Raw genomic sequence first — 27,288 nt, 5'->3', positions numbered from 1 at the left:
AACTGTCCAGGCAGGTGATTCAGTCCCCATCTTTGGATATATTTAAAAGTTATCTAGATGTGGTGCTCAAGGATATGATGCTGTGTAAGTCTATGATTCCAAATTGACATCCAAACCTGTGACTTAGCCTGGAAAAGAGCAGGCTGAGAGGGATCTGATCAATGGTTACAAATATCTGAGGGGTGAGTGTCAAGAAGGGGCCAGGCTCTGTTCAGTGGTGTCCTGGGATAGGACAAGGAGCTAGGGACACAAACTGGAACACAGGAAGTTCCACCTCAGCACGAGGAGAAACCTCTGTGGTGAGGGTGCTGGAGCCTGGAGCAGGCTGCCCAGAGAGGTTGTGGAGTCTCCTTCTCTGGAGACTTTCAAGAACCACCTGGATGTGTTCCTGTGTGACGTGCCCTGGGTGACCCTGCTCTGGCAGGGGGTTGGACTGGGTGATCTCCAGAGGTCCCTTCCAACCCCTAACATTCTGTGGTTTTATGATTTAACTGTTGGAAGGAGTGCCAAGTAATTACAATAAATTCTAACTTTTGAGGTGTCTGTTGCTGTCGGGGGGGGGGGGGGGGGGGGGGGGCTCCATGACACCTTTATGAATCTTTATCATTTAAAAAGGTTGTGGTTGAAGTTAGAAAGCTGTTGTATTTGCAGGTACTGCTTAACTGAAATAACAATGTCAGCACTAGTGTGGGTGAAAGCCTGATGTGGGCATTGAAACCTAGACAGAAAAAACAAAGCAAGATTTGTACAGAAGTTGTTATTTTAGAGAACATTATCAGTATTTGGAACAGACTTTTTTCTGTTTGATATATATACCACCATGCTAACTACAGCTGCATGCAGTGAGCAGCAGCCTAAATTGGAGGCAAGGGGTCAGTACAGGTTTTTGTTTCAAACCATCAGGGTCTGCAGCCCTCTGCAGTGCAGGTAACCCAGAAGCTTGTTCAGGCTGGGAACTGCCACCTATCACAAGTGGTGCAGCGCTGTGGGGGAATGGGATCCTGACCTGATTGCAAGGTCTGAAGCAGAGACTTCAGTTAAATTAAGAGCTGCAGCTGATGACAGCCATCACAGGAATGCTTCCTGGTGCTGCACTGCAGCAGCAGCAGCTGCTCGGGAGGCTCTGCCAGGCAGTTTGCCATTCCTACCAAATGCCAGCATGGTGCTTTCCCTATCTGAAGTCAGAGAGGCACAAGCGCAGTGTGGCAGCAGTGAATTGAAACTGTCCACAGGTAAACTGCACAGCACTTAGACAGTGCCCTGGCGACAGAACACTCCTCAGGAACAAAGAGGCCAGGCTAGGCTGCTTCCCCTTTACTCCATCACACAGCACATAGGCAGAGCAAGCTGCAGGGAAATGAGTGCCTCAAACTGTGTCACTGGCATCCATGGTACTTGTGCTATCCACCCTGCTGGGCCTGTGTCCTTGCTGGAGGTGCCAGGGCAGGAGCAAGAGGTGGGTAGCAGGAATGCAGTCAGGAAGGTGGGGCAGAGTCAGAAATGGGGCCAGGAGGAAGGAGTGCTTCTTGCAAATCACACTGTGCTGGGCTGCATTAACATCCAACTCTTGCAGACATCAGAGGATCAGAAAACTGTTTGGGATGGAAAAGCCCTCTGAGATCACCCAGTCCAACCAGCAAACCAACACTACCATGGCCACCAAACCATGGTCCCAAGTGCTATGGCCACACATTTCTTAACACCTCCCTGGGCAGCCTGTTCCAATCCCTGACCACTCCTGCAGCAAAGACATTTTGCCTAATCTCCACCTAAACCTAATATTTCCTAATATTCAACCTAATCTTCAACCTCTGTGTCTTTTAAACACCCCAGGGGATGGGGATTCAACCACCTCCCTGGGCTACCTGTTCAAGTGTTTAATAACCCTTTCAGGGAAGAAGTTTCTACTAATACTCATTCTAAACCTCCCCTGGTGGAGTTGGAGGCCATTTCCTCTCACCCTTTGACTTACTCCTAGGGAGAAGAGACCAACCCCCACATCACTCCAATCTCTTTTCAGGGAGCTGTAGAGAGCAATGAGGTCTTCTCTCAGCCTCCTCTTCTCCACACTAAACACCCCTAGGTCCCTCAGCTGCTCCTCCCCGGCTCTGTTGCCCTTCTCTGGACCTGCTCCAGCTTCTCAATGTCCTTCTTGGACTCAAAGTGTGGCATCAGCAGTGCCCAGTCCAGGGGGACAATCACTGCTCTGCTCCTGCTGGCCACACCATTGCTGATCCAGGCCAGGATGTTTGTGGCCTTCTTGGCCACCTTCTTAGCTGCTGTCACTCAGCATCCCCAGGTCTTTCTCTGCTGGGCAGTTTCCAGCCACTCTGCCCCAAGTCCGAAGTGTTCATGGGGTTGTTGTGAGCCAAGTGGAGGACCCAGCACCTGGCTGTGTTTAATGTCATACAACTGTCCTTAGCTCATCAATCCAGTCTGGCCAGCTCCCTCTGTAGAGCATTCCTGCCCTCAAGCACATATCAATATGCACTTCCCAGTTTCTGCAGCCCTTCCTTGGGCAGGGCTGGCCTGTCTGGAGGAGACAAGGTTCCCAGCAATGGAGGGCTGTGTCCTGCAGGATGTAATGCACACAGGGGTATCCTGCAGTTGCAGCAGCCCAGCCCTGGGGCTCTGGGGCGCACCTGGCCTGTCCTTTCCTCTTGAAGGGTCTGGGAGCAGTGCAGAAGCATTCCAGCTGCTACAGCAGCAGCCTGAGGCTTGCCTGTCGCTGGGTGAGGTGGGGACTGCCTTTGACATGTTCCTGCTGTCATCCCTCCCCAGTGCTCCTGGCCTGGCCTGCTTCTCCATGTGAATGCACCCCTCAGGTCCTGTTGTTCCTGGTGTCACTTGCCCCTCTTTCAGCTACACAGTGTGAGTCACAGAACGGCAGTATGCACTGGGATGGAAGGGACCCTCAAAGAGCATTTCGACCAACACCCCTATAGTCAGCAGGGACACCTCCAACTAGAGCAAATTCTTCTGGGCCACATCAAGCCTGACTTTGAATGTCTCCAGGGATGGGGCCTCAACCACTTCCCTGAGAAACCTGTTCCAGTGTCTCCCCAGCCTCACTGTGCAGAGCTTCCTCCTCATGCCCAACCTAAATCTGCCTTGCCCCAGTTTCAAACCATTGCCTCTTGTCCTATCCCCACAGCCCCTTCTGAACAGTCCCTCTCCAGCCTGCCTGCATCTCCCCTGCAAATATGAAATGCAGCTCTAAGGTTCCCCCAAAGCTTTCTTTTCTCCAGGCTGAACATCCCTAGCTTCCTCAGCCTGTCCCCACAGGGGAAGTTCTTCAGCCTCTGACCATCTTTGTGGCCTCCTCTGGACCCTTTCCATCAGGTCCAGGTGTTTCTTATGCCAGGGTCCCGTATCTGGACACAGCCCTGCAGGTGAGGTCTCCCCAGAGCAGAGCAGAGGGGTAAGATCCTCTCTCTCCATCTCTGGCCACACTGCTTTGGATGCAGCCCAGGCTGCCCTTGGCCCTCTGTGCTGCCAGTGCCCATTGCTGGCTCCTGTCCGGCTTCTTACCCCCCAGCACCCCCAAGTCCTTCCCTGCAGGGCTGCTCTCGATCTCACAGTATCACAGTATTGCCAAGGTTGGAAGAGACCTCGAGGATCATCGAGTGCAACCTGTAATCTCATCACCCCCAGCCTGATTGGTAGTGAGGATTGCCAAGACCCAGGTGCAGGACCTTGCACCTAGCCTTGCTGAACTTCATAAAATTCTCCTGAGGCTGCTTCTCCAACCTAAGTCCCTTCGTTCAAAGGCTGCTCTAAACACGGCACTTGCTTCCGAGTGTCCTTTCTCACTTGGAAACAAAGCGACTGAAGCTGAGGGCAGCGCTTCCAGCGAAGGACGCTGTTGTAGGAACATCACGTTTGGCTCTGCAGCATTGGTCCCTTGTTCATCTTCTCCCGAGGCCATTAACCCTTTACCCTACGCTGCACTCCACACGCCTCTCATCTTCACAGCCGCAGGGCTGCGGCTCCCGGGGCGGCCGGCGGTAGGTGGCCGCCCGCAGGTTCCAGCCCCGCCGGCCCCCAGGGGGCCGCGGATCGCCGGCGCACGGCGTAGCCCTGCCGCCCACCCACGCCGCCGGGTGGGACCGCGGCCGGCTCCGCCGCCCCCACGCCTCCGCCGTCATGGCGCGGGAGCAGGCGGAAGCAGGGGGAGCAGGCGGGAGCAGGGGGGGCGGGCGGGAGCAGGCGGGGCGAGTGGGGGGGGCGGGAGCAGGGGGGCGGGTGGGGGGGACGGGAGCAGGCGGGGCGGGTGGGGGGGGCGGGAGCAGGGGGGGCGGGCGGGGGGGGCGGGAGCGGGCGGAGAGGGTGGGAGCAGGGGGGGGCGGGCGGGAGCAGGCGGGGCGAGTGGGGGGGGGGGGAGCAGGGGGGTCGGGTGGGGGGACGGGAGCAGGCGGGGCGGGCGGGGGGGCGGGGAGCGGGCGGAGAGGGTGGGAGCAGGGGGGGCGGGCGGGAGCAGGCGGGGCGGGCGGGGGGGGCGGGAGCAGGCGGGGCGGGCGGGGGGGCGGGAGCAGGCGGGGCGGGCGGGGGGGCGGGAGCAGGCGGGGCGGGCGGGGGGGCGGGAGCAGGCGGGGCGGGCGGGCTCTTGCTGCCCTTCCCCTGCCCGCCCTGTCTGCCGCTGCCGTCCCTGCCGCGCCCGGGGCAGCAGGATCGCCAGGCCGGGTAAGAGCGGCCGGCGCTCAGCTGGGGAGCTGGGGGGCGTTAGCGCTGCCCGCGGGCAGGGTGGCGTTGGGGGGCAGCGCCGGCTGGAGGGGCTGCAGCCGTGAGCCCCTCCTGGGGTCGGAGCCGCCTCCGCTCCCGGCCCGGTCCTGTGCCTGTCTGGGGCGAGCGGGGCGGCTGCGGCAGGGGCTGGGTGCTGGGCCGTGGGCTAGGGGAGCAGTCGGCTGTGTCACCACCACCCTCATCTCCCGCCGCCCCTCGCCGGGGCACCCCCGACCCCATGGCTGTGGGGTGGGCGCTGGCCCTGATGCCTTAAAGAGAAACTCGGGGCCTGCAGCCGGTGTTCTACAGGAGTTGATGTCGAGCCGCAGGGTCGGATCCTCGCCTTCTGCACAGTAAACGCCCTCCGTGCACCTGCCGAGCCGGGGCGAGCAGGGCCCTTGAGCAGCACGGAGGGAGGTGACAGCCGAGCCCTGGCCCCGCGTTTGCTCTCCTCTCCCGCTGAATCACTTGCTGCTGTTTCAGAAGTGGGCACGTCGGAAACTGTAGAAGGAAATGGAAGGTTTCACTCTGCTTCGGATGAAATGCAAGGCACTGAGTCTTAACATCCAATCTCAATCTGCCCAGCTCTCATTTCAAACCGCTGCCCCTGGTCCTGTCCCTGCAGGATTTTGGAAATAGTCTCTCTCCATCCTTTTTCTCTTCCTGCTTCATTGTCAGGCCCCTGTACGCTCCTGGAAAAGGTAATTCCCTTACTTCAGGCTTTTCCCAAGAACAAAGATGTTCTGTTAGGCTTCTGAAAGCTGTGTGCTTCCTTCAGCTGCAGATGTTCATGAGGATGAATCAAACCATGCCAGGCATATTTTTGAGCCACAGATGCTGAGTGCTGGAGATGCATTAAGGCCTAACAGTATTTCAGGCTTCAGTAATTTATTTGCCACACTGGACAGCTGCAAATGCCACCACTTCAAATTACATCTTTGTCTGACAGAGTTATTCCTAGGGAGAATGGAGAGAACACTGACCTCTAGCACCATCTAATAATGATTTATTTTTTCCTTTACAAGAATTACTTCTGGCTGTTAGGTAATGCAAGTTTCTTTTGGTGTGGTTCAGTGTGACTGATGTGGCAAGACTGGGGCAACTGGGCAGAGTGGAGCAGAAAATTACCATCAGACATCTTTTCTGTTGGCGTTGCTGTGTTCGAGCAAAGATAGCACTGGCAGCCCAGAGCCAGCTGAGTGCTGAGCTGCATCCAGAGCAGGGAGGGCAGCAGCACAGGGTGGGGATTCTGACCCTCTGCTCTGCTGAGACTCCACATACAGCACTGCCTCCAGCTCTGGGGCCCCCAGCACAAGAAGGACCTGGAGCTGTTGGAGAGGGTCTAGAGGAGGCCATGAAAATTATCAGAGTGCTGGAGAATCAGAGGCTGAGAGCGTTGGGATTGTTCAGCTTGGACAAAAGAAGGCTCCAGGGAGACCTTAGAGCAGCCTTCCAGTCCCTTAAGGGGCTCCAGGAGAGCTGGGGAGGGACTTCTGACAAGGGTTGGGAGTGCCAGGACAAGGGACAATGGCTTTGAGCTGTGAGAAGGGAGATTGAGTCTGAAGATGAAGAGGAAATTCTTGAGAGTGAGGCTGGGGAGACTCTGGCACAGGCTGCCCAGGGAGGCTCTGGCTGCCCCCTTCCTGGAGGTGTGCAAGGCCAGGCTGGATGAGGCCTGGAGCAAGTTGGGCTGGTGGGAGGTGTCCCTGCCCATGGCAGGGGGTTGGAACTGAGTGATCCTTAAGGTCCCTTCCAACCCAAACTGTTCTATGAATCTATAAAACCTTGCTTGCTTTTCTGTACCCCATACAGATTTAAATTTGATGTCTACGTGAACCAGATGATAAGGGAAATTCTCAAATCTTTAGTAGTTCCTTTAGGAAAACAGGAAGGATTTAGTTTACTGAGATTTTGTTTGCATGTTTGTTTTGGCTCAGAGTTGCTTTTGTATTATGGAAGACCCCAGCTGCCTTTGTGAACCAGGACTCCAGCACATTAGGAGCCATAAAAGCACAAAGTGACATGACTCACTTGTGTTACTAAGTTGTAGAATCATGCAGTCAACCTAGTGCATCCCAACCTGAAGGGACCTTCAAAGGTCATCCAGTCCAACCACCCCACAGTCAGCAGGGACATCTCCCAGCAGATCAAGCTGCTCAGAGCCCTGTCAGATCTGGCTTCGAATGGTCCAGGGGTCAGGCCTTCATCACCTCTGTGGTGGTTTAATGTATAACTGGGAGTTAAGAGCTCAGATGGGGACAAGGCTGAGAATCTCTCCCCTGCCTCCCCCCCTCCCAGCACAGAGGGGAAAAAACAAAGGAAAGGAGCAAATCCACCAAACAATAATTGGGAGTCAGCCTGGAAGTAGAGAGGTAAAGAGTTCTCTTTAAACAATATATATATATAACAATAACAGGAAAGGTTCACAAGGGCAAGGAACAAGGATGGATGGGAGGGGGACAAAGAGGAAGAATACAAAACCAGTTTTTCTCTGAAGAGGTGCGGAGGCAGCAGGGAGAAGGATCAGGCCCAACCACGTGGCAGAGGAGCAGGAGGGCAGCCGCAGTAGGTCTCATCCAGGAGAGGCAGGAGCCAAAAGGAGAACTAATGACCCCAATGCCTTCCCTTTTATACCCTAGCTGGGCAGGGAGGGGGGAGTGGAACAGACTCAGTTTCCCAGGGGGAAAACGCCCAGCAGGGAGGGCAAAGCACCTGCAAGCCCTCCCCCGCTTTGTTTTCAGCAAGGGTGTTAAGCCATCACAATCCACCCCTCTGTTCCACTTCCACTCTCCTGTTACAGTCCCCTCACGTGGTATTCGAATCCTGAATGCAAGTCCCTTGTTGTCCTGGCTCGCTCTCTCCCAGGGCAGTCTCTCTCTCAGGTGGTGGTCAATGTACGTGGTGCTTGAACTGGGCAGGAATATGGAGAAGAATCAGGAATCAGTCTGTCTTTGAAAGGGAAAGGAAAAAAATTAGGAACAGTTCATTGCTGTAGGGACATCAGGAACAGTCCATCGCTGTAGGGAAGCAGGAACAGGTGCAGGTGAGATGACCCAGGAGCTCTCTGGGTTGATGTGCGGTGTGTATATTGAGTCCTGGACACTAGGCTGGTATTAAGCTAGGAGGGAAAATCTTAGATCAATTTATAACTATTCACACAGTGACTATAATACATTGGTGTGTATTGCCCCCTCTGAGTTCATCCCCTCTTAGCCAAAGTCACGTTCCACTGTGGGATGCACTGAATGTCCCCAGTTTCTAACGACCCAGTACGTGTGACCCGGCCCCTGAGCAGAGACCACCCCTCGGGTTGGTTTGCCCTCACCAGCAGCAGGGAAAACCCACACTGACTTCCCCAGCAGGTTCTTCTCAGCAATCACAGGAACTCCATCTCCATCCACTGTTTGCAGCAGGTCAGACTGGGCAGGACCAGCTCGGTTCACAGATCCTCTGCTGTTCACTAACCAAGTGGCTTGAGCTAGGTGCTTTTCCCAGTTCCTGAAGGTTCCACCCCCCATGGCTTTTAGGGTGGTCTTTAGCAAGCCATTGTAGCGCTTGACCTTCCCTGCAGCTGGTGCATGGTATGGGATGTGGTAAATCCACTCAATCCCATGTTCCTTTGCCCAGTCCCTTAGGAGATGGTTCCTGAAGTGGGTTCCATTGTCTGATTCAATCCTCTCGGGGGTGCCGTGTCTCCACAGGATATGTCTCTCTAGGCCCAGGATGGTGTTGCGAGCAGTGGCATGAGGAACTGGATAGGTCTCCAGCCACCCTGTACTTGCCTCCACCATGGTCAGTACGTACTGCTTGCCACTGTGAGACCGAGGAAAGGTGATGTAGTCGATCTGCCAGGCCTCTCCATATTTATATTTCGACCATCTCCCCCCATACCACAGAGGTTTCATGCGCTTGGCCTGCTTGATGGCAGCACAGATGTCACACTCATGGATGACCTGTGAGATGGCCTCCATAGAGATGTCCACGGATCTGTCCCGAGCCCACCGGTATGTGGCATCTCTCCCTTGGTGGCCAGAAGTGTCATGGGCCCAGCGAGCTAAGAACAGCTCGCCCTTGTGTTCCCAGTCCAAGTCTATTTGGGAGATCTTAGCAGCCAGATCTGCTTGGTGGTTGTGCTTGTGCTCCTCTGTGGCTCTGCTCTTGGGGATGTGTGCATCGACGTGTCGCACCTTTATTGGCAGCCTGTCCAGGTGGGCAGCGATGTCTTGCCACAGGTCAGCAGCCCAAACAGGCTTCCCTTTTCTCTGCCATCCATTCCTCCTCCATTCCTTCAGCAACCCCCACAAGGCATTGGCTACCATCCAGGAGTCAGTGTAGAGGTACAGCACTGGCCAGTTCTCTCGTTCTGCTATATCCAGGGCCAGCTGGACAGCTTTTACCTCTGCGTACTGACTGGATTCACCTTCTCCATCACTTGCTTCTGCCACTTGCCTTGTCGGGCTCCAGACAGCTGCCTTCCATCTCTGCTTGCTTCCTACAAGCTGGCAGGACCCATCTGTAAATAGAGCATAGCCCTTCTCGTTGTCAGGGAGATCGTTATATGGGGAAGCCTCCTCAGCACGGGTCACTGTCTGCTCTGGTGGCATTCCCAAGTCAGCACCCTCTGGCCAGTTGGTGATTACTTCCACTATGCCAGGGCGTTCGAAGTTCCCCATCCGAGCTCGCTGAGTCATCAGGACCATCCACTTACTCCAGGTGGCATCTGTGCCATGATGTGGGGGTGAGCCTCTCCCTTTGAACATCCAGGTCAGGACTGGAAGCCTTGGAGCTAGAAATAGAGGTGACTCAGTCCCAATGACCTCACAGGCAGCCCAGACACCCTCATAGGCAGCTAGGATTTCCTTCTCTGTTGCGGTGTAGTTGGCCGTGGAGCCTTTGTACCCCTTCCTCCAGAAACCATGGGGCCTGCCCCTGGTTTCACCAGGAGCCTTCTGCCACAAGCTCCACGTAGGACCATTCTCACTGGCCGCAGTGTACAGCACATTCTTGATCTCTGGTCCAGTTGGAACAGGTCCCAGTGCCATAGCCTGGACCACCTCTCGTTTGATCTGGTCAAATGCCACCTGCTGCTTGGGTCCCCACAGAAAATAATTTTTCTTCCTTGTTACATGGAAGAGAGGCTTCACAATTTGACTGGACCTGGGAATGTGCATTTTCCAGAAGCCCACAAGCCCCCAAAAGGACTGTGTCTCTTGTTCGTGGGCTGCACCATAGTGGCTACCCTGTTCACCACCTCCTGAGGGATGTGGCGACGGCCATCCTGCCATCGAACACCCAGGAACTGGATCTCCCTGGCAGGCCCTTTTACCTTGCTTATCTTGCTGGCAAAGCCAGCCTCCAGCAGGATATCACTTATCCTCTTACCCTTCTGGTAAACTTCCTCTGCTGTCTCACCCCATACGATGATGTCACCGATGAACTGCAGATGCTCAGGGGCTCCACCTTTCTCCAAGGCAGTCTGGATCACCTCATGGCAGATAGTTGAGCTATGGACCCAGCCCTGAGGCAACCGATTCCATTGGTACTGTACTCCCCTCCAGGTGAAAGCAAACTGTGGCCTGCATTCTTCTGCAATGAGAATGGAGAAAAAGGCATTAGTAATGTCACTTGTGGCATACCGCTTGGCTGCCTTCGATTCCAGCTCGTACTGGAGCTCCAGCATGTCCAGCACCGCAGCGCTGATCAGAGGAGTCACTTCATTCAGGCCACGGTAGTCCACAGTCAGTCTCCATTCCCCATTTGCCTTCCGTACTGGCCATATCGGGCTGTTGAAGGGGGAGTGAGCCTTGCTTATCACCTTCTGGCTCTCCAGTCATCGAATCAGTTGATGTATGGAGTGCAGAGAGTCTCTGTTGGTCCTGTATTGCCTGCGATGTACTATGCGAGAGGCAATAGGTAACTTCAAATCCTGCACCTTATGGCTGCCCACTACAGAGGGGTCATCCGACAGCTCAGGCATGGTGGACAGCTGTTCTTTGCCTGCAGTCTCCACAGCTGCCACCCCAAACGCCCACTTGTGCCCCCTGGGGTCCTTGAAGCATCCCTCCCGCAGAAAGTCAATGCCAAGAATGCAAGGTGCATTTGTACCAGTCACTATGTCGTGCTTTCCCCATTCATTCCTGGCCAGGCTTATCTCAGCCTGCAGTACAGTCAAGTCTTGTGAGCCTCCTGTGACTCCTTAAATGCTTATGGGCTCAGCCCCTTTGTACCCCAATGGTATCAGGGTGCATTGGACCCCTGTGTCCACCAGAGCTCGGTACTTCAGGGCTTCTGAAGTGCCAGGCCATTTCACGTACACATCCCAGTATACTCTGTTATCCCTGGCCTCCACCTGGCTGGAGGTAGGGCACCTCTAATGCTGGCGGCAATGTCCACACTTGTCACATGGTCCTGTGTTACTAGGGGAAGGGTCTCTTGAGTGGGATGGACCACTCCGGGCAACTGGGGCAGCCCTTCTCCTAGATGAGTTATCCCCGTGGTGCCCACCTTGCAGTTCCCGCACCCTGTTCCAGAGGGCAGAGGTAGGTTGGCCATGCCAGGTGTCCATGTCCTCTTCATGGTCACAAAGGAACCTCCACAGAGGCCCCCTTGACATTCCCTGATTGGTTTGGGGTGATCTCCTAGGGGAAGGTCGCCTGTTCCTGATTGCTGAAACCTGGACCCATGCTGAAGGAGAAGGGGAAAAGGAGGCATCGCTCCCCTTTTTCAGTTCAGACATGGAGGTCTTGATCTCTTTGACAATGTCTTTAGCCATAGTTTCTATGGCTGAGATCAGGGGTTTCTGATTTACGCTGTCCTCATATTCCCTTAAATCATTGGCAAACTCACAGACAGTTTTAGGACTTCCATCCTGTCCAGTCAAGAGTATCCCTCCTAACGTGTGAGCATATTTCTGAGGAGCACCCTGGGTGAGTTTCTTTACGAAGGGCCGTCTCATGGGCACCTCATCTGGGTCTGAAGGGAGCTGGCCATCCCCATAAATGATTTCCATCACGGCCCTCTCTCTCAGATACTGAATGCCCTGTTCCATAGTTGTCCATCTAACTGGGGCCCAGGGCAGGTCATCCCTTGAGTGGTACCAGCTCTTGATGGCATTGAGGATCTAGGCCCAGAGAGTGTGTATTCCATCAAGTTTGGCTAACTCTTTGTCCAGACCAGCATCACGAGTCAGGGAGCCTAAAAGCTTCGCCTCCCTCTTGTCCAGGTCCACTGTGTCCACCCCCTTGTCCCAGCATCTCAGGGCCCAGCTTAGTACTGCCTCACCCTCATTCCATGTGTAATGCAGACGAGTTTGCCTTAGTTCCTTTCTGGGTAGAGATGTGACAGTTATTTCCTGGTCTGACTCATCTTGACCCACTGCAGGGGGTTCTGTGAGGTGCTGGAGCCTGCTGAGGTTCCTTCCTCACCATCTGTGCTTGGCAATGATTTTTGACTTCTTTTCCTGCGCGTGGTGACCAGTGCTAGAGAGACTGCATTGGCAGGAGCATCAGGGGTCAACTGTGGAACTGCTGGTGGTGGGGCAAACCCTTGTGCCTGGGGCTCAGGCTGAGATCTGGCACACTCATTATAACCCAACCCCTCCCTCTTTGTGTTTACAGCATGCTCACAATGCCCACAGCAGACACGCCCCCAGTCATTAAAGAGTATAAAGGAGTGTGTAATCACCCTCCAAACAGCTCTTAATGGGTTAGCTCTTCCCCCACCCAACATGCTCACAGCAAATGCCCCTATAAGGATTACATTTAAGCATATGTAGCATATTGCAATGTAAAGCAATTTTCCATTACAGACATTTTTATCTACACCATTGGTTCATAGCCTGCTTCAGGAAAATTTCCTATGTTAGAAAAGTTATCACTGACAGTGAAATTCAAAGCATTCAAGAGATACATGCCCAACTTCATTGGTAAAGTTTTTATCCAGTTGAGCAGCATCTCTATCATTAACCACACCACATGGTACATTATTAATTTGTAGATGTGGGTCCAAAAGATCCAGCCAAACATCCATGCAAAGGCTTGGACCATCAGATTCTTCAAAATTGCCATCTCTACTTCCAGTCCCTTCCTTTCAGAAAAAGTAGTGCCTTCCCAATACAAGATTAATTTCCAAGCCCCACGTTGGGCGCCAAAAATTGTGCTGGTTTAAGCCTTAACTGGGAGTTAAGAGCTCAGATGGGGGCAAGGCTGAGAATCTCTCTCCCCCCCCCCCCCCCCTTCCCAGCAGAGAGGGAAAAAAACCCAATAATTTGGAGTCAGCCTGGAAGTAGAGAGGTAAAGAGTTCTCTTTAAACAATATATATATATAACAATAACAGGAAAGGTTCACAAGGGCAAGGAACAAGGATGGATGGGAGGGGGACAAAGAGGAAGAATACAAAACCAGTTTTTCTCTGAAGAGGCGCGGAGGCAGCAGGGAGAAGGATCAGGCCCAACCACGTGGCAGAGGAGCAGGAGGGCAGCCGCAGTAGATCTCATCCAGGAGAGGCAGGAGCCAAAAGGAGAACTAATGACCCCAATGCCTTCCCTTTTATACCCTAGCTGGGCAGGGAGGGGGGAGTGGAACAGACTCAGTTTCCCAGGGGGAAAACGCCCAGCAGGGAGGGCAAAGCACCTGCAAGCCCTCCCCCGCTTTGTTTTCAGCAAGGGTGTTAAGCCACCACAACCTCTCTGGCTAACCTGTTTCAGTGTTCCACCTCCCTCACTGTACAGTCTCCCCCTGCTATAGTTTCAAGCCACAGTCCTTTGTCCTGTCATTTCCAGCCCTTGTCAAACATCCCTCCCCAGCTTTCCTGTAGCCCCTTCAGGTACTAGAAGACTGCTCTAAGGTCTCCCTGGAGCAGAGGTGCTCCAGCCTTCTGATCATCTTCATGGCCTCCCCTGAACTTGCTCCAGCTGGTCCAGGTCCTTCCTGTGTTGAGGGCTCCAGAGGTGGATACAGCACTCCAGGTGAGGTTTCAGCGGCACAGAGCAGAGGAGCAGAATCTCCTCTCTCAACCTGCTGGCTGCACTGCTTTGGATGCAGCCCAGGCTGCTTCTCATGTCCTCTGCAGAGCTGCTCTCAATTTCATCATACCCCATCCTGGACTGGTGTCAAGGATTGTCCCAGCATAGGTGCAGGACCTTGCAGGTTGCTTTGTTGAACCTTCTAAGGTTCACCTGGGCCTGCTTCTGCTTGTCTAGGTCCCTCTGGCACATCGACCACACAGCTTGGTGTCACCTGCAGACTGTCTCAGGGTGCCCTGCATGTCCCTGTGTCATTGATGAAGATACTGAACAGCACTGGTTGCAGACTCCTGAGGGACACCAGTTGTCACCCAGCTGCCCTCTGCATGTGGCCATCCAGGCAATTCCTTATCCACTGAACAGTCCACCTATCAAATCCATATGTCTCCAGCTTAGAGAGAAGGATCTTGCGGGGGACCACATCAAAGGCCTTACAGAAGTCCAGATAGGTGACATCCATGGCCCTTCCCTTGTCCAGTGATGTAGAAAGCCTCTGGTTAGGTCAGGAGCAACATGGCCTTGCTGAAACCATGCTGGCTGGTTCAAATCCCCATGTGTTCCAGGGTAGCTTCCAGAAGCATCTGTTCCATGATCTTCCCAGGCACAGAGGTGGAGCTGGCAGGTCAGCAGTCACCAGCTGTCACACAGATGGGAGAATCCCTGAGGTGCTGTGACAGAGCCCTCCCCCGCCACACTCAGCCTGCTCCTCCTGCTTATTACCCAGGAGCTTTTTTTTTTTTTTTTTTTTTTTTTCCCCCAGATGAATTCCACCTGTTGCCAAGGTGCTGCAAAAATCAGCAGCAGCTGCTGTCCAAAGATGGTTGTGCGGTATAGGTGTCTTTGGCAGGTGCCAGAAGCAGCCCACAAGTGCGCCTTGTCTAATCTCATTCTTTGGGTATAAAACCTATTGAGAGAGACAGGCACACTGTTTCATTGCAGCAGTCTCACTGCTCATGGCTGCTGCTGGAAGAAATGTGTTTGTGTTGAAAATTGTGACTGGCCACAATACTTTTTCCAGCAGTTGGTCATTTTTGCCTGTGCTTTCACTCTGCCTGCAGGACTTGATGCCCTTTTTTGGCAATAGATTGCAAAGGAAGTCACAGCTAGGAGCTGTTTTGGAGAAGCTTTGTTTCTGTAACAGGAAAGCCCCAGGCCTGGGTATTTCAAGGCATAAAATCCTTATTCAGATCAGATTTACATTTTCAAGTATTTCTATGAAATGCAGCAGCTGCATTTTGCTTTTGGAAAGTTAAGGATCTGTGTCTGGGTCATGCTAAAAGGTTGCTTGAACAGTACAAATATTGCTGAAGGGTTCTGGTCCTAGTCTCTGTGGGCTACATTGATAGAAGGAAAAGTGTTAGAGTGCCTGAATGTGAACATGCAGACTAGAGCAGGTGCTTGTTAACTGCAGTTGCCTGCAGCCTGCAAGGTATTTAGGTGGGTGCTGCTGAGATCCAAGATGTGCTGTGTGCTGTCACATCACATCCTTTTGTCCTGATAGACCATTCAGTGACACTTAGCAGCTGCTCTTTTATTGAGTTTCCACTCTCTTGTCTGTGTTTGGCAGTGATAAGACTGGAATTAGGCAAAGGGAAAGTGATTTTTTCTCTGACAAACTCCTTTCTAGAAGACAAGCTGGTGCTAGCGTTCCTTTTCTGCTTGGGTATGGAGCGCCAGTATGTTTTCAGGGGCATGTGAGTAACTCAGCTAACAAGCAAAGGGGGTGTGGGGTTGAAGTAGGAGTTGGTTTGGTTCAGATGCCCCTGTTGTGTGAGAGCTGGAATGAGGAAAAAGTTCACACCTCCTGTCTAAAAAAGTTAAACAAATGCAAAAGTTTTCTTCTCTTGGTGCTGTTCCGTTTGTTTTTTCTTGACTTTGAGAGTTTGTGGTGAAGACTGGGAGGTGACCAAAGCTGATGACCGAACACTTACCTCTCCCTCTCTCTGTTCTGCAGTCTAGTGACTTACCCTGTCCACAGCCTCTGTGGTTAACGTGCTCTGGCACAGCATTGCTGGTGGAAGAATTTGTGTGGAGTGAACCAGCTGTGAATTTACACTGCTGGCCTTCAGAGCTACTGTGAATCTACACTGTGATATGTGTGGGTACCAAGAATTGTACTGAGGGATCTGTGTGTGCAGAGGAAAAGCTGAATAGAACCTGTAGGCTTCTCAGTCAGTCACCTGAGCATCCTTCCATGATGTGTTGTGTTGGGCTGTCCAGCTCTGTAGCCAGCAGCTTGAGAAGCTCCATGTCTGATAGTTGTACAATCTGTACATCTGTAACTCCCTTAAAGACACTGAAGGTTAACTTAGAAGTGTTGAAGACAAAAGAAGTTGGTCACTGCTTTTGTCAAGACCAGGAGGAAATACCTTGTGTGTGCCTCCTGACTGCAGTGCTGTTGCTGAGAATGGTCATAGGCAGCTGTTTGAATGCAAATGTGAAGGGAGAAGCAGCAGCCCTGAAGCAGTTTCAGTTCTGCAGCGTTTGTGCACAGGTGCTTAGAATGGAATGGAATGGAATGGAATGGAATGGAATGGAATGGAATGGAATAGACCAGGTTGGAAGAGACCTTCAAGATCATCGCATCCAACCCATCAACCAATCCAAGAGCACCTAATCAACTAAACCATGCAACCAAGCACCGCATCAAGTCTCCTCCTGAACACCTCCAATGATGGTGACTCCACCACCTCCCGGGGCAGCCCATTCCAATGGGCAATCACTCTCTCTGTGTAGAACTTCTTCCTAACATCCAACCTAAACCTCCCCTGGCGCAGCCTGAGACTGTGTCCTCTGGTTCTGGTGCTGGCTGCCTGGGAGAAGAGACCAACCTCTGCCTGTCTACAACCTCCCTTCAGGTAGTTGTAGAGAGCAATAAGGTCACCCCTGAGTCTCCTCCTCTCCAGGCTAAGCAGCCCCAGCTCCCTCAGCCTCTCCTCACAGGGCTGTGCTCCAAGCCCCTCCCCAGCTTTGTTGCCCTTCTCTGGACACCTTCCAGCAACTTAACCTCCTTCCTAAACTGAGGGGCCCAGAACTGGACACAGGACTCAAGGTGTGGTCTAACCAATGCAGTGTACAGGGGCAGAATGACCTCCCTGCTCCTGCTGGCCACACTGTTCCTGATGCAGGCCAGGATGCCATTGGCCCTCTTGGCTGCCTGGGCACACGGCAGGCTCATGTTCAGCCTACCATCGACCAGTACCCCCAGGTCCCTCTCTACCTAACTTTGCTCTTTTGCTGTCTCTTCTCCCCTGCAGCTGCATATCAATGTGTAACTTTTAACATTTCATCTGATATTTAACTAAAAAGTACTTTTACCCAGCATTGGTGCTGTGGGACTCCACACTTCAGTCAGCGACTCAGAATGACCCAAATCTGCCTGTGGTACAGACAAGGACAGGAAGCACTGCTGTAGGGAGGTGCAGCAGGTACCTAGAAGAGTGCAGATCCACTCCCTGTTGCTTCATCAGCAGCCAGCTTGCCCATTCCTAGGGGATTCTTGGCAGCCTAAAGCCTCCAAGCAAGGTTTAGAAGCCTGGTGGAGCAGCCACTTCAGAGCCCCGCAGGGCTTGGCAGCTGTTTGTCTGGCACAGGCAGCAGGGATGAGCCTGACCTCTGCAGCTGGAGCCCTGATGAAGTCCTGGTGGGATGTGTCATGGATCTGAGCAGAGTTGGCAGCTCAACTGCAGGTCACTTCCTATCACAGAGATGTGAAGCAGTTAGGCTACAAAGGAAGCATGGTGCTGCTGTGCTGTGTGACCCTGGCACTGCCAAAGGGCAAAGAATGTGGCAACAAGGACATTTTTAAAAAAGTTCCTGAGGACTTGAGTTTGCAAACTACAGCACAGCTGCTATCACACTTTGATAGCAACTGGCCTTTCCACTTCCTTCTTTTCTCTTTGAATATTTAAATCTGCTTTTTCTCCCTCAAACTGGCTTTTAGCAGTGTTTCTTAAGCAGAAGCTGAGAGGTGAGGAGGAGAGGACTGGGACATTGAGGGGCTGGAGCCTGTCCAGAGCAGGGCAGCCAGGCTGGAGAAGGGCCTGGAGCCCCTGGGCTAGAGGAGGGCTGAGGGAGCTGGGGGGGTTGAGGCTGGAGAAGAGGAGGCTGAGGGAGACCTCCTTGCTCTCTGCAGCTCCCTGCAGGGAGGTTGGAGTGAGGAGGGGACAGCCTCTGCTCCTTGGTGGCAAGGGACAGGAGCAGAGGCAATGGCTCCAAGCTGCCCCAGGGGAGGCTGAGGCTGGATGTGAGGAACTATTTCTGCCCTGGAAGGGCTCTCAGACATTGGCAGAGGCTGCCCAGGGCAGTGCTGGAGTCCCCATCCCTGGGGGTGTTCCAGCAGCATGGAGCTGGTGCTTAGGGACCTGGTTTGGTGCTGAGCCTGCAGTGCTGGGGGGAGGGCTGGGCTGGGGGAGCTGGGAGGGCTCTGCCAACTGAACGCATTCTGTTTTCTGTGCTTCTGTGACATTGCTTGAAGGCACATGGTTTGGGCCAGGCCTTGTTGGAACTGTGGGAAACTGGTGACGGTAAGATGTTGAAGCTGTGAAGGTGTTGTGCAGGAGGTTGGAAAGGAGATGTTAAACCTAAGTACAGCCCGGAGGAAGTTGTGGGGCTCTGCTGGCTGCAGATCTGCTGGACTGTTCTGCACTCTGACTGCAGAGCAGGTGAGTGGCCAGGGGTGCTTGGTGCCTGTGTCCTGCTAACTTAGATTTAGAGTACCTCTGAGCTTGTGTTGAAACTTGATCTGTTGGGGTGTAAAGCAGACCCCCTGAGAGGTAGATACCACACAATATATTTGTGTGCTTTCAGGGCAGACGTGCTTGTGAGTGTATGTGTGGTTGGACGTGGACATTTGTTGGATAGGCTTTGATAGTTCTGGGTGAAAAAACCCCACTCCTAAAACTATATTTGTGTGAGTTCATGTTGAGAGAGACAGCAGCTGAAACAGGATAAAGAGGCAATTCAGATAATTCAGATGAAAGCTGTGCCAGGGGAGGTCCAGATCAGATATTAGGAACAATCTCTTCCCAGCAAGGGCTCTCGGGCACTGTCCCAGGCACCCAGGGAGGTGCTGCAGGGATGTGTGGATATGGTGCTGAGGGACATGGTTCCATGGCAGTGGCTTAGCAGCAGTGGTGGATTGTGAGATGAGGATCTCAGAGGTTTCTTCCAGCCTCAGCAGTTCTGTGGTTCTACAGCAGAACTGAAGCTGGCACAGGTGAGAGCTGCTCAGGTAGAGCTGGGTGCCTCCCTCACTGATATCTTGTGGCCTCTGCTGGGGTTTTTGCTGGGGGTGGGTGGTACATGGATGGCAATAACCCTTGTAAGTTTGGGCAGGGGGCTGTAATTCATCAGGGGTTTGGGCACTGACAGGTGAAAGGTGCAGCTGTCTTCTGATCTGACCCAAAGGAAGGTGCAAGCTTCTTCTGCTCTACCGTGAGGGAAATAAGTAACAGGCTGGGCAAAGGACAAAGCTCCTGTGATGTTGCAGATCTTAACCTGTGTTTATTAACATGACTCTCACTAGTAAGGGTTGTAGGAGATTCCAGAAGTGTGTCCTGCTCTTACTTAGTACTTTTTTCAAGGAAGCATTCCCTGAAATTCCCTCTGAGGTGCTGTGTTTGTGAGGAGGCCACACTGCAGTGCATGGAGCTTGTTTTAATCTTTTCCTGGCTGTTCATTACGGTGATGAAGACTGTAAAGCAACGACCAAGCCCTAACTCTGCTTTCTGGGGAGGGGGTTTAGGTTCCTGGGCAGGTGGAGACTGTCTGCCCTGTTGCCATTGTGGAGGCCCGTGCCAGTGAACCTCCTCAGCCATGTCGTATGGTGCGAGCCCTGAGGATGCCAACCAGCTGGCCCAGCGCATCACTTCCAACATCCAGAAGATCGCCCAGAGCTGTGAGTCTCATTGTGCATGTCTCATACTACACTTGGTAATGGTGCTGTCCCCCAGCTGAGCTGAGCTGCTCACTTTCATTCATGGGAATTCACTCTTTGACTTTTTTTTGCTCATTTGCCAGGTTTCTGGCACCGCACAGAGCAGCTCCACTCCTCTGTGGGGGTTAGGTGGGAGCTGTCCTGGGAAGGTAATGATCACTGCATTCACTGAACAAGTAGTCATTATGAAGGTGCTGCTAATAAGCCAGCTTTGTTCTGGCCTCTTCTGTGGCACCTTAAGAGGGCAGGCTGAGATGTTTGCTGACCAAGGATTGCATCAATATTTGCTGGAGCTCAAGTTGTTTAGCAGGGCCAGAAGCTGTGGCCTTGCAGCTTGCCCTTGGAAGTTCATTAGATGTGTAGGGAAGGTGGTGCCAGTTGAATGTGCTTGTGCTTGGATTCGTGCCACCTCGCAGCTGGGGTGGCATGTGAGTGCTAAGATAGGCTGCTGAGCTTTTCAGTCTTTTTCCCTTTCCCCCTGTTTTTCGTAAGTGTGTGTGTCTATATGTGTGAACATGAGGAAAGCCTTCTTCACTGTGAGGCTGCTGAGCCGTGGAGCAGGCTGCCCAGAGAGGCTGGGGAATCTCCTTCTCTGGAGACTTTCAAAACCCATTTGGATATATTCTTGTGTGACTTGCCATGGGTGACCTTGCTCTGGCAGGGGGTTGGACTGGATGACCTCCAGAGGTCCCTTCCAACCCCTAGTGTTCTGTGATTGTGTGTGATGCAGAAAGCAAATCCAGCCTGAGCTCACACATCACACCAAGCATTCTGCTTTTCGGAAGGGAGCTAGCCAGGAGCAGCGTGTGGCTGGGCTTTGGGCTGTGTTTTTCTGTTGTGCAGGACGTAGTCTGCATGCACAAATGGCTGCTTGGACATGAAAACTGCACATCAGTTCTGACCTAGGGCAGATTTCATACAGCTTTGGTCTCTGTTGTTTAAGACAAATTTTAGGAGGTGATATTTGTGCCACAGATTAGTGGCACCAGTTGGACTTTTTTACTGGTTTTCAGCTTCACTTTGTATTTTCTCTGAGAAAAAAAATCTTTTATATCTCAACAGACAGGAAGAAAAGTGTTGATTTCCCTCCCCCCCCCCCATTAACTCTGTCCATCAGAGTTGTATTTCCTCAATCTGAAGTTAACAGAGTGGCTCTGTAAAGCTGTTATGCTTTTATTTCCTAAAATCTGCCTGAATTCCCTCAGTCTCATGGCAGCTGACTTTGACTTGGTCCCACAGAAGCAACTGCAAGCTGCCACAGACACTGAGGAACCAAGGAGTAAACCCCAAAACAGTCTCTGTTGTCAGGTGAAAACATAAAGTGAAATCAGTGGCTGAAGCTGGAGTGCTGTGAAGCAGTCATTGAACAGAATTAACCATCTGATGCTAGTTGTGGCCAGTCCTTAGTCTGATCCTCCTCTTCCAGCTCCTCTTCTGCTTCTGCTGTGTCCTGTGTCCCCCTCCCCTTGTGACAAACAAGGAATAGAAGAGAATAGACCAGGTTGTAAGAGACCCTTCAAGATCATTGTGTCCAACCTATCACCCAACACCACCTAATCAACTAACCCATGGCACCAAGCACCCTATCAAGTCTCCTCCTGAAGCCCCCCAGTGATGGTGACTCCACCACCTCCCTGAGCAGCCCATTCCAATGGGCAATCACTCTCTCTGTGTAGAACCTCTTCCTAACATCCAATCTAAACTTACCCTGGTGCAGCTTGACACTGTGTCCTCTTGTTCTGATGCTGGTTGCCTGGGAGAAGAGACCAACCCCCACCTGGCTACAACCTCCCTTCAGGTAGTTGTAGAGAGCAAGAAGGTCTCCCCTGAGCCTCCTCTTCTCCAGGCTAAGCAACCCCAGGGCATGCTAAAGGCCAGGCTTAGACAGCAGGAGACATGCTGCAGGGGCTACCTGCAGCCCTGCTCTCCTTCCCTTGTTGGAGTTTGGATGGCTCATGTCTGAGCAGTAGTAAGGGCCTTCTGCCCTGCCAAGATCCAGGTCCAGGTCTCTCTTAGTCCTGGGTGTTTCATGGCTTCAGAAAGAGCTTTGCCTTCAGAACCTGCTGTGAAACACTTTTCTAGGACTGGTAGGTATCCAAGTGGGTTCCACCCCTCTCCAGTCAGTCTGCCTGAGCTGTAGCACTCAGTGGGTCTTGTAGTCTGCTCTGCTTCTGGTCTGGATCCTGTGGGTTTGCTGAACATGTTCCCTGACCTGAGCCTTCTGTTTTCTGGCTGCTTTGTTCTGTTGGGTATTACCTGCCCAGCTTTCTGTTGGGTATTACCTGCCCAGCTTTCTGTTGGAAGATGTGAGCTGCAAGAGCTTCCAAGCCAAAAGGGGAAAACCTGCAAGCTTTGGGAGCTCTAGAGTTGGTCAGCTGCTGAGCAGCTGTCTTAGACTGCACTTTATGGCTTTGGTTAGGGAGGGAGGGGGAGACTAACCCTAAATCTGTTTATGCCTTCTAAGCACTTGAATTCATTTGGTTCTTTTGTCCAGAAATGCTTGGAATTTGTAAGGGGTGTCACCAGACCTGAAATTTTCTTGGTTAATCCAGAGCTGTGTAAACATTCTGGTTTTCAGAGTGAGATTACTGGAGGAAGAGAGGTTTGTTTCAGATCAGCAAACATTGCAGGAGTTTGCTCAAAAGGAATTCACACTTCTGCTGACATGCAAGCAGAGTGTGCTGCTGCAGAGATCAAGAGACAGAGAGTAACTGCAGGCAGCTGCCTCTCCCCGGAGGCGGAAGCTGGCCCTTTAACTTGTGGGAGGAGGCCAGAAGAACTTCCTGCAGTCAGCAGCACTGTGCTGCCGAGCTTGCATCACACACCCTAGCAGGGGGGAAGCAGCAGTCTGCGCGGTCAGGTTCCTTCAAGGGCCGGCTGTGACACACTCTCCAAATACGTTGGATATGTTTGTGATATGCCAAACGTACAGGATAAAACAGATCCGTGGAATACCTTATGTTTCATCATGCATTGGGGTGCTGGAGTGGGTCCAGAGGAGCACAGTGAGGCTGGTGAAGGGCTGTGAAGACAAGTTCCATGAGGGAGCTGGGGTTGTTCAGTCTGGAGGAGGCTGAGGGGAGACCTCATTGCTCTCTACAGCTCCCAGAAGGGAGGTTGTAGTGAGGTGGGGATTGGTCTCTTCTCACGTACAAGAAGTGACAGGAGAAGAGGACACAGCCTCAAGCTGTGCCAGGGGAGGTTCAGGTTGGGTATCAGGAGCAATCCCTTCCCAGCAAGGGCTCTCAGGCACTGTCCCAGGCTGCCCAGGGAGGTGCTGCAGTCCCCATCCCTGAAGGGGTTTCAGAGCTGCATGGATGTGGTGCTGAGGGCTGTGGGGCAGTGGCAGTGGCTCACAGCAGGGCTGGGGCTGTGAGCTCTGGGGGAGAGGTTGGACTGGAGGATCTCAGAGGTCTCTTCCAGCCTCAGCAGGTCTGTGGTTGTGTGATACTGCTGCTGTAGTAACACTTGTGAGCCTTACCTCCCTTCTTCCCCTGCTCATCTGGCCCACTGGTACTGACTGAGAAGCGAAGTTCAACACTGTGCTGGTGTAGCACACCAGTGATTAAATCATCTGTAAGATGGTGTTCTGATTCGTTTGGGGTGTTCTGTGGTGATGGAGAGGACCTCTGTTCGTATCAGGTAACAGCTGGGTTAGCTTAGCACCCCTTTAACTCCAAAGAAAGGATTCTGTTGACCTGTTGATCCACTCATGAGATTGATTCTAATGTTGCAGATGTGTTGAGAGTTGCAAAGTGCTTCTGTGTGCTTGAACCCCTGTCTGCAGTGGGATGTTTGAGTTGCTTTGGTGGAGAGCCCTTGTGATGACAGGCTAAGGGATGGTGGCTTTGCACTGGAAGAGGGGAGATTGAGACTGGAGATGTGGAAGAAATTCTTGACAGTGAGGGAGACCCTGGAACAGGTTGCCCAGGGAGCTTCTGGATGCCTCCTCCCTTGCCAGGCTGGATGAGGCCTGAGCAACCTGGGCTGGTGGGAGGTGTCCCTGCCCATGGCAGGGGGTTGGAACTGGAAGACCTGAGGATCTTGGGATTCTATGATGTGAGAGGACATTCAAGGCCTTGAAGATACAACTGACCTAGCATCATCCCCTGCTGCCTGCACCTTGAGCTCCCTTGGAAGTGTAAGGCAGGAGAATACCTGGCTGTGTTAGGGATACCAAACCCCAGAGCTCTCTGGGCACAGACTCTGCTTTCAGTTATTCTTCTCACACAGACCCTGCTCTGGTTTGCATTTCCAGCATGTTTGCAGATCTCAGTGATTGTAACATCACTCAGCAACATCTAGGGAATGGAGTCTTGCTTCCCTCAGCCTGAAGCTCAGGTTTTATCAGCTGAGATTCAGGGAACTAGCCTGGGGAGGGTTTTTCTGTCTCTTGTCAAAACTGTTCCACTGACCAGCTGGGACTGCAAAACTTAGGGCTACTCTTGAAATCCCATTTTCAGTGGCAGGCCTCAGGCAGGAGAGAGTTTGGCTCTCAGCCCCACTCCTGATGTTCTTTAGAGAGTCAAAGAATCCCAGAGCCCATCCAGTTGGCAGAGGCCTCCCAGCTCCCCCAGCCCAGCCCTCCCCCCAGCACTGCAGGCTCAGCACCAAACCAGCTCCCTAAGCACCAGCTCCATGCTGCTGGAACACCCCCAGGGATGGGGACTCCAGCACTGCCCTGGGCAGCCTCTGCCAATGTCTGAGAGCCCTTCCAGGGCAGAAATAGTTCCTCACATCCAGCCTCAGCCTCCCCTGGGGCAGCTTGGAGCCATTGCCTCTGCTCCTGTCCCTTGCCACCAAGGAGCAGAGGCTGTCCCCTCCTCACTCCAACCTCCCTGCAGGGAGCTGCAGAGAGCAAGGAGGTCTCCCTCAGCCTCCTCTCCTCCAGCCTCAACACCCCCAGCTCCCTCAGCCCTCCTCTAGCCCAGGGGCTCCAGGCCCTTCTCCAGCCTGGCTGCCCTGCTCTGGACAGGCTCCAGCCCCTCAGTGTCCTTCCTGCAGGGAGGGCCCAGAGCTGAGCACAGCACCTGAGCTGTGGCCTCCCCAGTGCTGAGCACAGGGGGATGGTCACTTCCTGGCCCTGCTGCCCACCCTGCTTCTGACCTGAGCCAGGCTGCCATTGTTGCTCACTTGGAGCAGTGCTGTAGGACCTGGGGAGCTGAACCCTGTCTCTTTGCATGGGCTGCAGTGCTGTGTCCTGGACTTCAGCGAGCTCAGCACTGCCTGCAAAGCTGTGCCTCGCTGGTTTGGCTTTGCAGCTGTGTTACCTGTGTGGCAAGCAGAGCTGCAAACAGCTAGGAAAGCTTTAGGCTGCAATAATACTACCAGGGAAGTGGATCATGAGCTTTGGCAACTCTTTGGCTCAGGCAGCTGCTAAATTTCTGTCTTAACAGAATTTAGGATTAAGGTTTGAAAGTCAGTCTGTCTGCAATCTGCAGTTCTCATTCCAGGCCTAGCTTGTACCTATTATAAAATCTAGATGGCTTTTGAAATATGAATTTAAAGGTGCCTGAATATGAAGAACAGGGACAGAATGTTCCCTCAGCCACTTTGGTGGTGAGGGAGGGGTGGCTGACCCCCCATCAGGCTGTGCAGCCAGCCAGACCTGGACAGGCTGGAGACTCAGGGGAAGGGGAAACCTGTGAATTTCAACCAGGGCAAGCACAGACTCCTGCAGCTGGGAAGGAATAATCCCTGCACCAGTACAGGTGAGGGGTGACCTGCTGTGGAGCAGCTCTGGGGAGAGGCACCTGGGAGGCTTACCATGAGCCAGCTATCTGCCCTTGCAGCCAAGAAGGCCATTGGCATTCTGGGATTCGTGAAGAAGAGTGTGGTCAGCAGGTCGAGGGAGGGACAAGGAACTAGTAGAAAGAGTCCAGAGAGATCCATAAAGATGCTGAGGGGCCTGGAACATCAGTCTGATGAGGGGAGGCTGAGAGAGCTGTGGTTGATGAGCTTGAAAGAGGCTGAGAGGGGATCTCATTAATGCTTAGAAATGTCTAAAGGGAGCCAGGTTCTTCTCAGTGGTGTCCAGTGACAGGACAAAGGACACTGGGAACAATCCAGAGCCCAGGAATTACCACCTAAATATAAGAAAAAAAATTCTTTGCTTTGAGGGGGTAGAGCCCTGGAGCAAGCTGCCCAGAGAGGTTGTAGAGTCTCCTTCTTGGGAGTCATTCAAACCCTACCTGGATGTGTTCTTGGGGGATTTACTTTGGGTGACCTTACTCTGACAGGGGGCTTGGACTGGATGCTCTGCAGAGGTGCCTTCCAACCCCTGCTGCTCTGTGATTGTCTGAATGTGGAGAGCAGAGTGTGAGGAATGCTGCCAGCTCCAAGCTGTCTGGGCTTTGCAGGTGGAGAACCTGTTATCAAGGTGTCTGAATTGGTGTTTACTGCAGGAGCACGAGTTCCAGAACTGGGTTTCATAGGCTGCACTCTCATTTATGTGGCAGCTTAATGGCAGCTGTTAGTAACTTGGGAGACATCTCAGTGCCTCCCTTCAGTATTTCCTTGGAATGTTTCTTTGTGACAAAACAAGCCCTGCCTGCTCACAGAGCTGTGTTTCTGCCAGACATCTTCGTTTACCATCCTAGGGCCGTGCCTTGCAGAGCACTGAGCCCACACTGGGAGGTTATTCTTTTCCCTTCTTCTCTTGAAGAGCAAATTGTACAAGAGGGGATCTGATCTTTCAGCAGATGGAGAGATGAAAGCAGAATAAGTAAAACAAGCAAAAAGCCCAATTTAAAAAGCTTTGAAATATGTTCACAGCATCATTCAGGTTGGAAGCCACCTGTGGCTAGAGGGAGTCTGTATGGCTTTGAGAGCTGCTTTCTCACGTGGACTCTGCTTTCTGCTGACTTCCTTTCCTGTTTGGAACTGTACCACAAACTCCAGCTCATACAGAGCATGTTACCAGCAGGTCAGCTTCAGCTGCTGAGATCCCTGTGTCTGGGATACTTCTCCTGCCACAGCAAGTTTGTCTAGTTTCTATTGCATCCCATGAAAATAATCAGGGGGTTGGAGCAGCAATGTTATGAGGACAGCCTGAGGGAGCTGGGGGTGTTCAGCCTGGAGAAGAGAAGGCTCTGGGGAAACCTGGTACCTTCCAGTACCTGAAGGAGCTACAAGCAGGCTGCAGAGGGACTGCTCCCAAAGCCCTGCAGGGACAGCACCAGGGCCAATGGTTCAAAATGAGATTGGATGTGAGGAACAAGTTCTGCACCAGGAGGCTGCTGGAACACTGCAGCAGGTTGCCCATGGAAGTGGCTGAGGCTCAAACAGGCTCTGAGCAACCTGATCTAGTGGAGGATGTCCTTGCTGGGTGCAGGACTGGATGACCTTTGGAGTTCTCTTCCAATCCAAAACATTCCAGGATTCTGTGATTATTACTACTGTTGTCAGGAAGGTTTCTTTGATTTAGGATGAAGCTTTGGTGGTTGTTTAGGGCTTTTAAGCACCTGTTGGGGCCCTCCAGGGACCTTGGGAGGTCCCTTCCAACTGGATGCATTCTGTGACTATGATTTCATGCTCTGCTCTCTCAAGCAGCAGCTGTGTTTCAGGGATTGTCCATCAGATTTGTTTGTGAATTCACATAGTTTG

At 52.8% G+C, this 27,288-nt stretch overlaps 1 protein-coding gene across 1 annotated transcript in view; it reads left to right on the top strand.

The window, feature by feature from the left end:
• Positions 1-4,598: 4,598 nt before the first annotated feature.
• The window catches only part of STX7 (syntaxin 7), a 47,495-nt gene continuing 24,805 nt past the window's right edge, over positions 4,599-27,288 (top strand). Inside the window, exons 1-2 of the mRNA XM_068167923.1 lie at positions 4,599-4,683; positions 19,492-19,644. Coding sequence (XP_068024024.1) covers positions 19,563-19,644 — 82 coding nt within the window. The 5' untranslated portion in view covers positions 4,599-4,683; positions 19,492-19,562. The remainder of the gene's footprint in view (positions 4,684-19,491; positions 19,645-27,288) is intronic.

Source organism: Melanerpes formicivorus, unplaced genomic scaffold, assembly GCF_026170545.1.
Source record: "Melanerpes formicivorus ecotype bairdi unplaced genomic scaffold, bMelFor1.0.p_v2 SCAF_125, whole genome shotgun sequence".
Lineage (NCBI taxonomy): Eukaryota > Metazoa > Chordata > Aves > Piciformes > Picidae > Melanerpes > Melanerpes formicivorus.
This window is presented reverse-complemented; position numbering and strand designations above follow the sequence as displayed.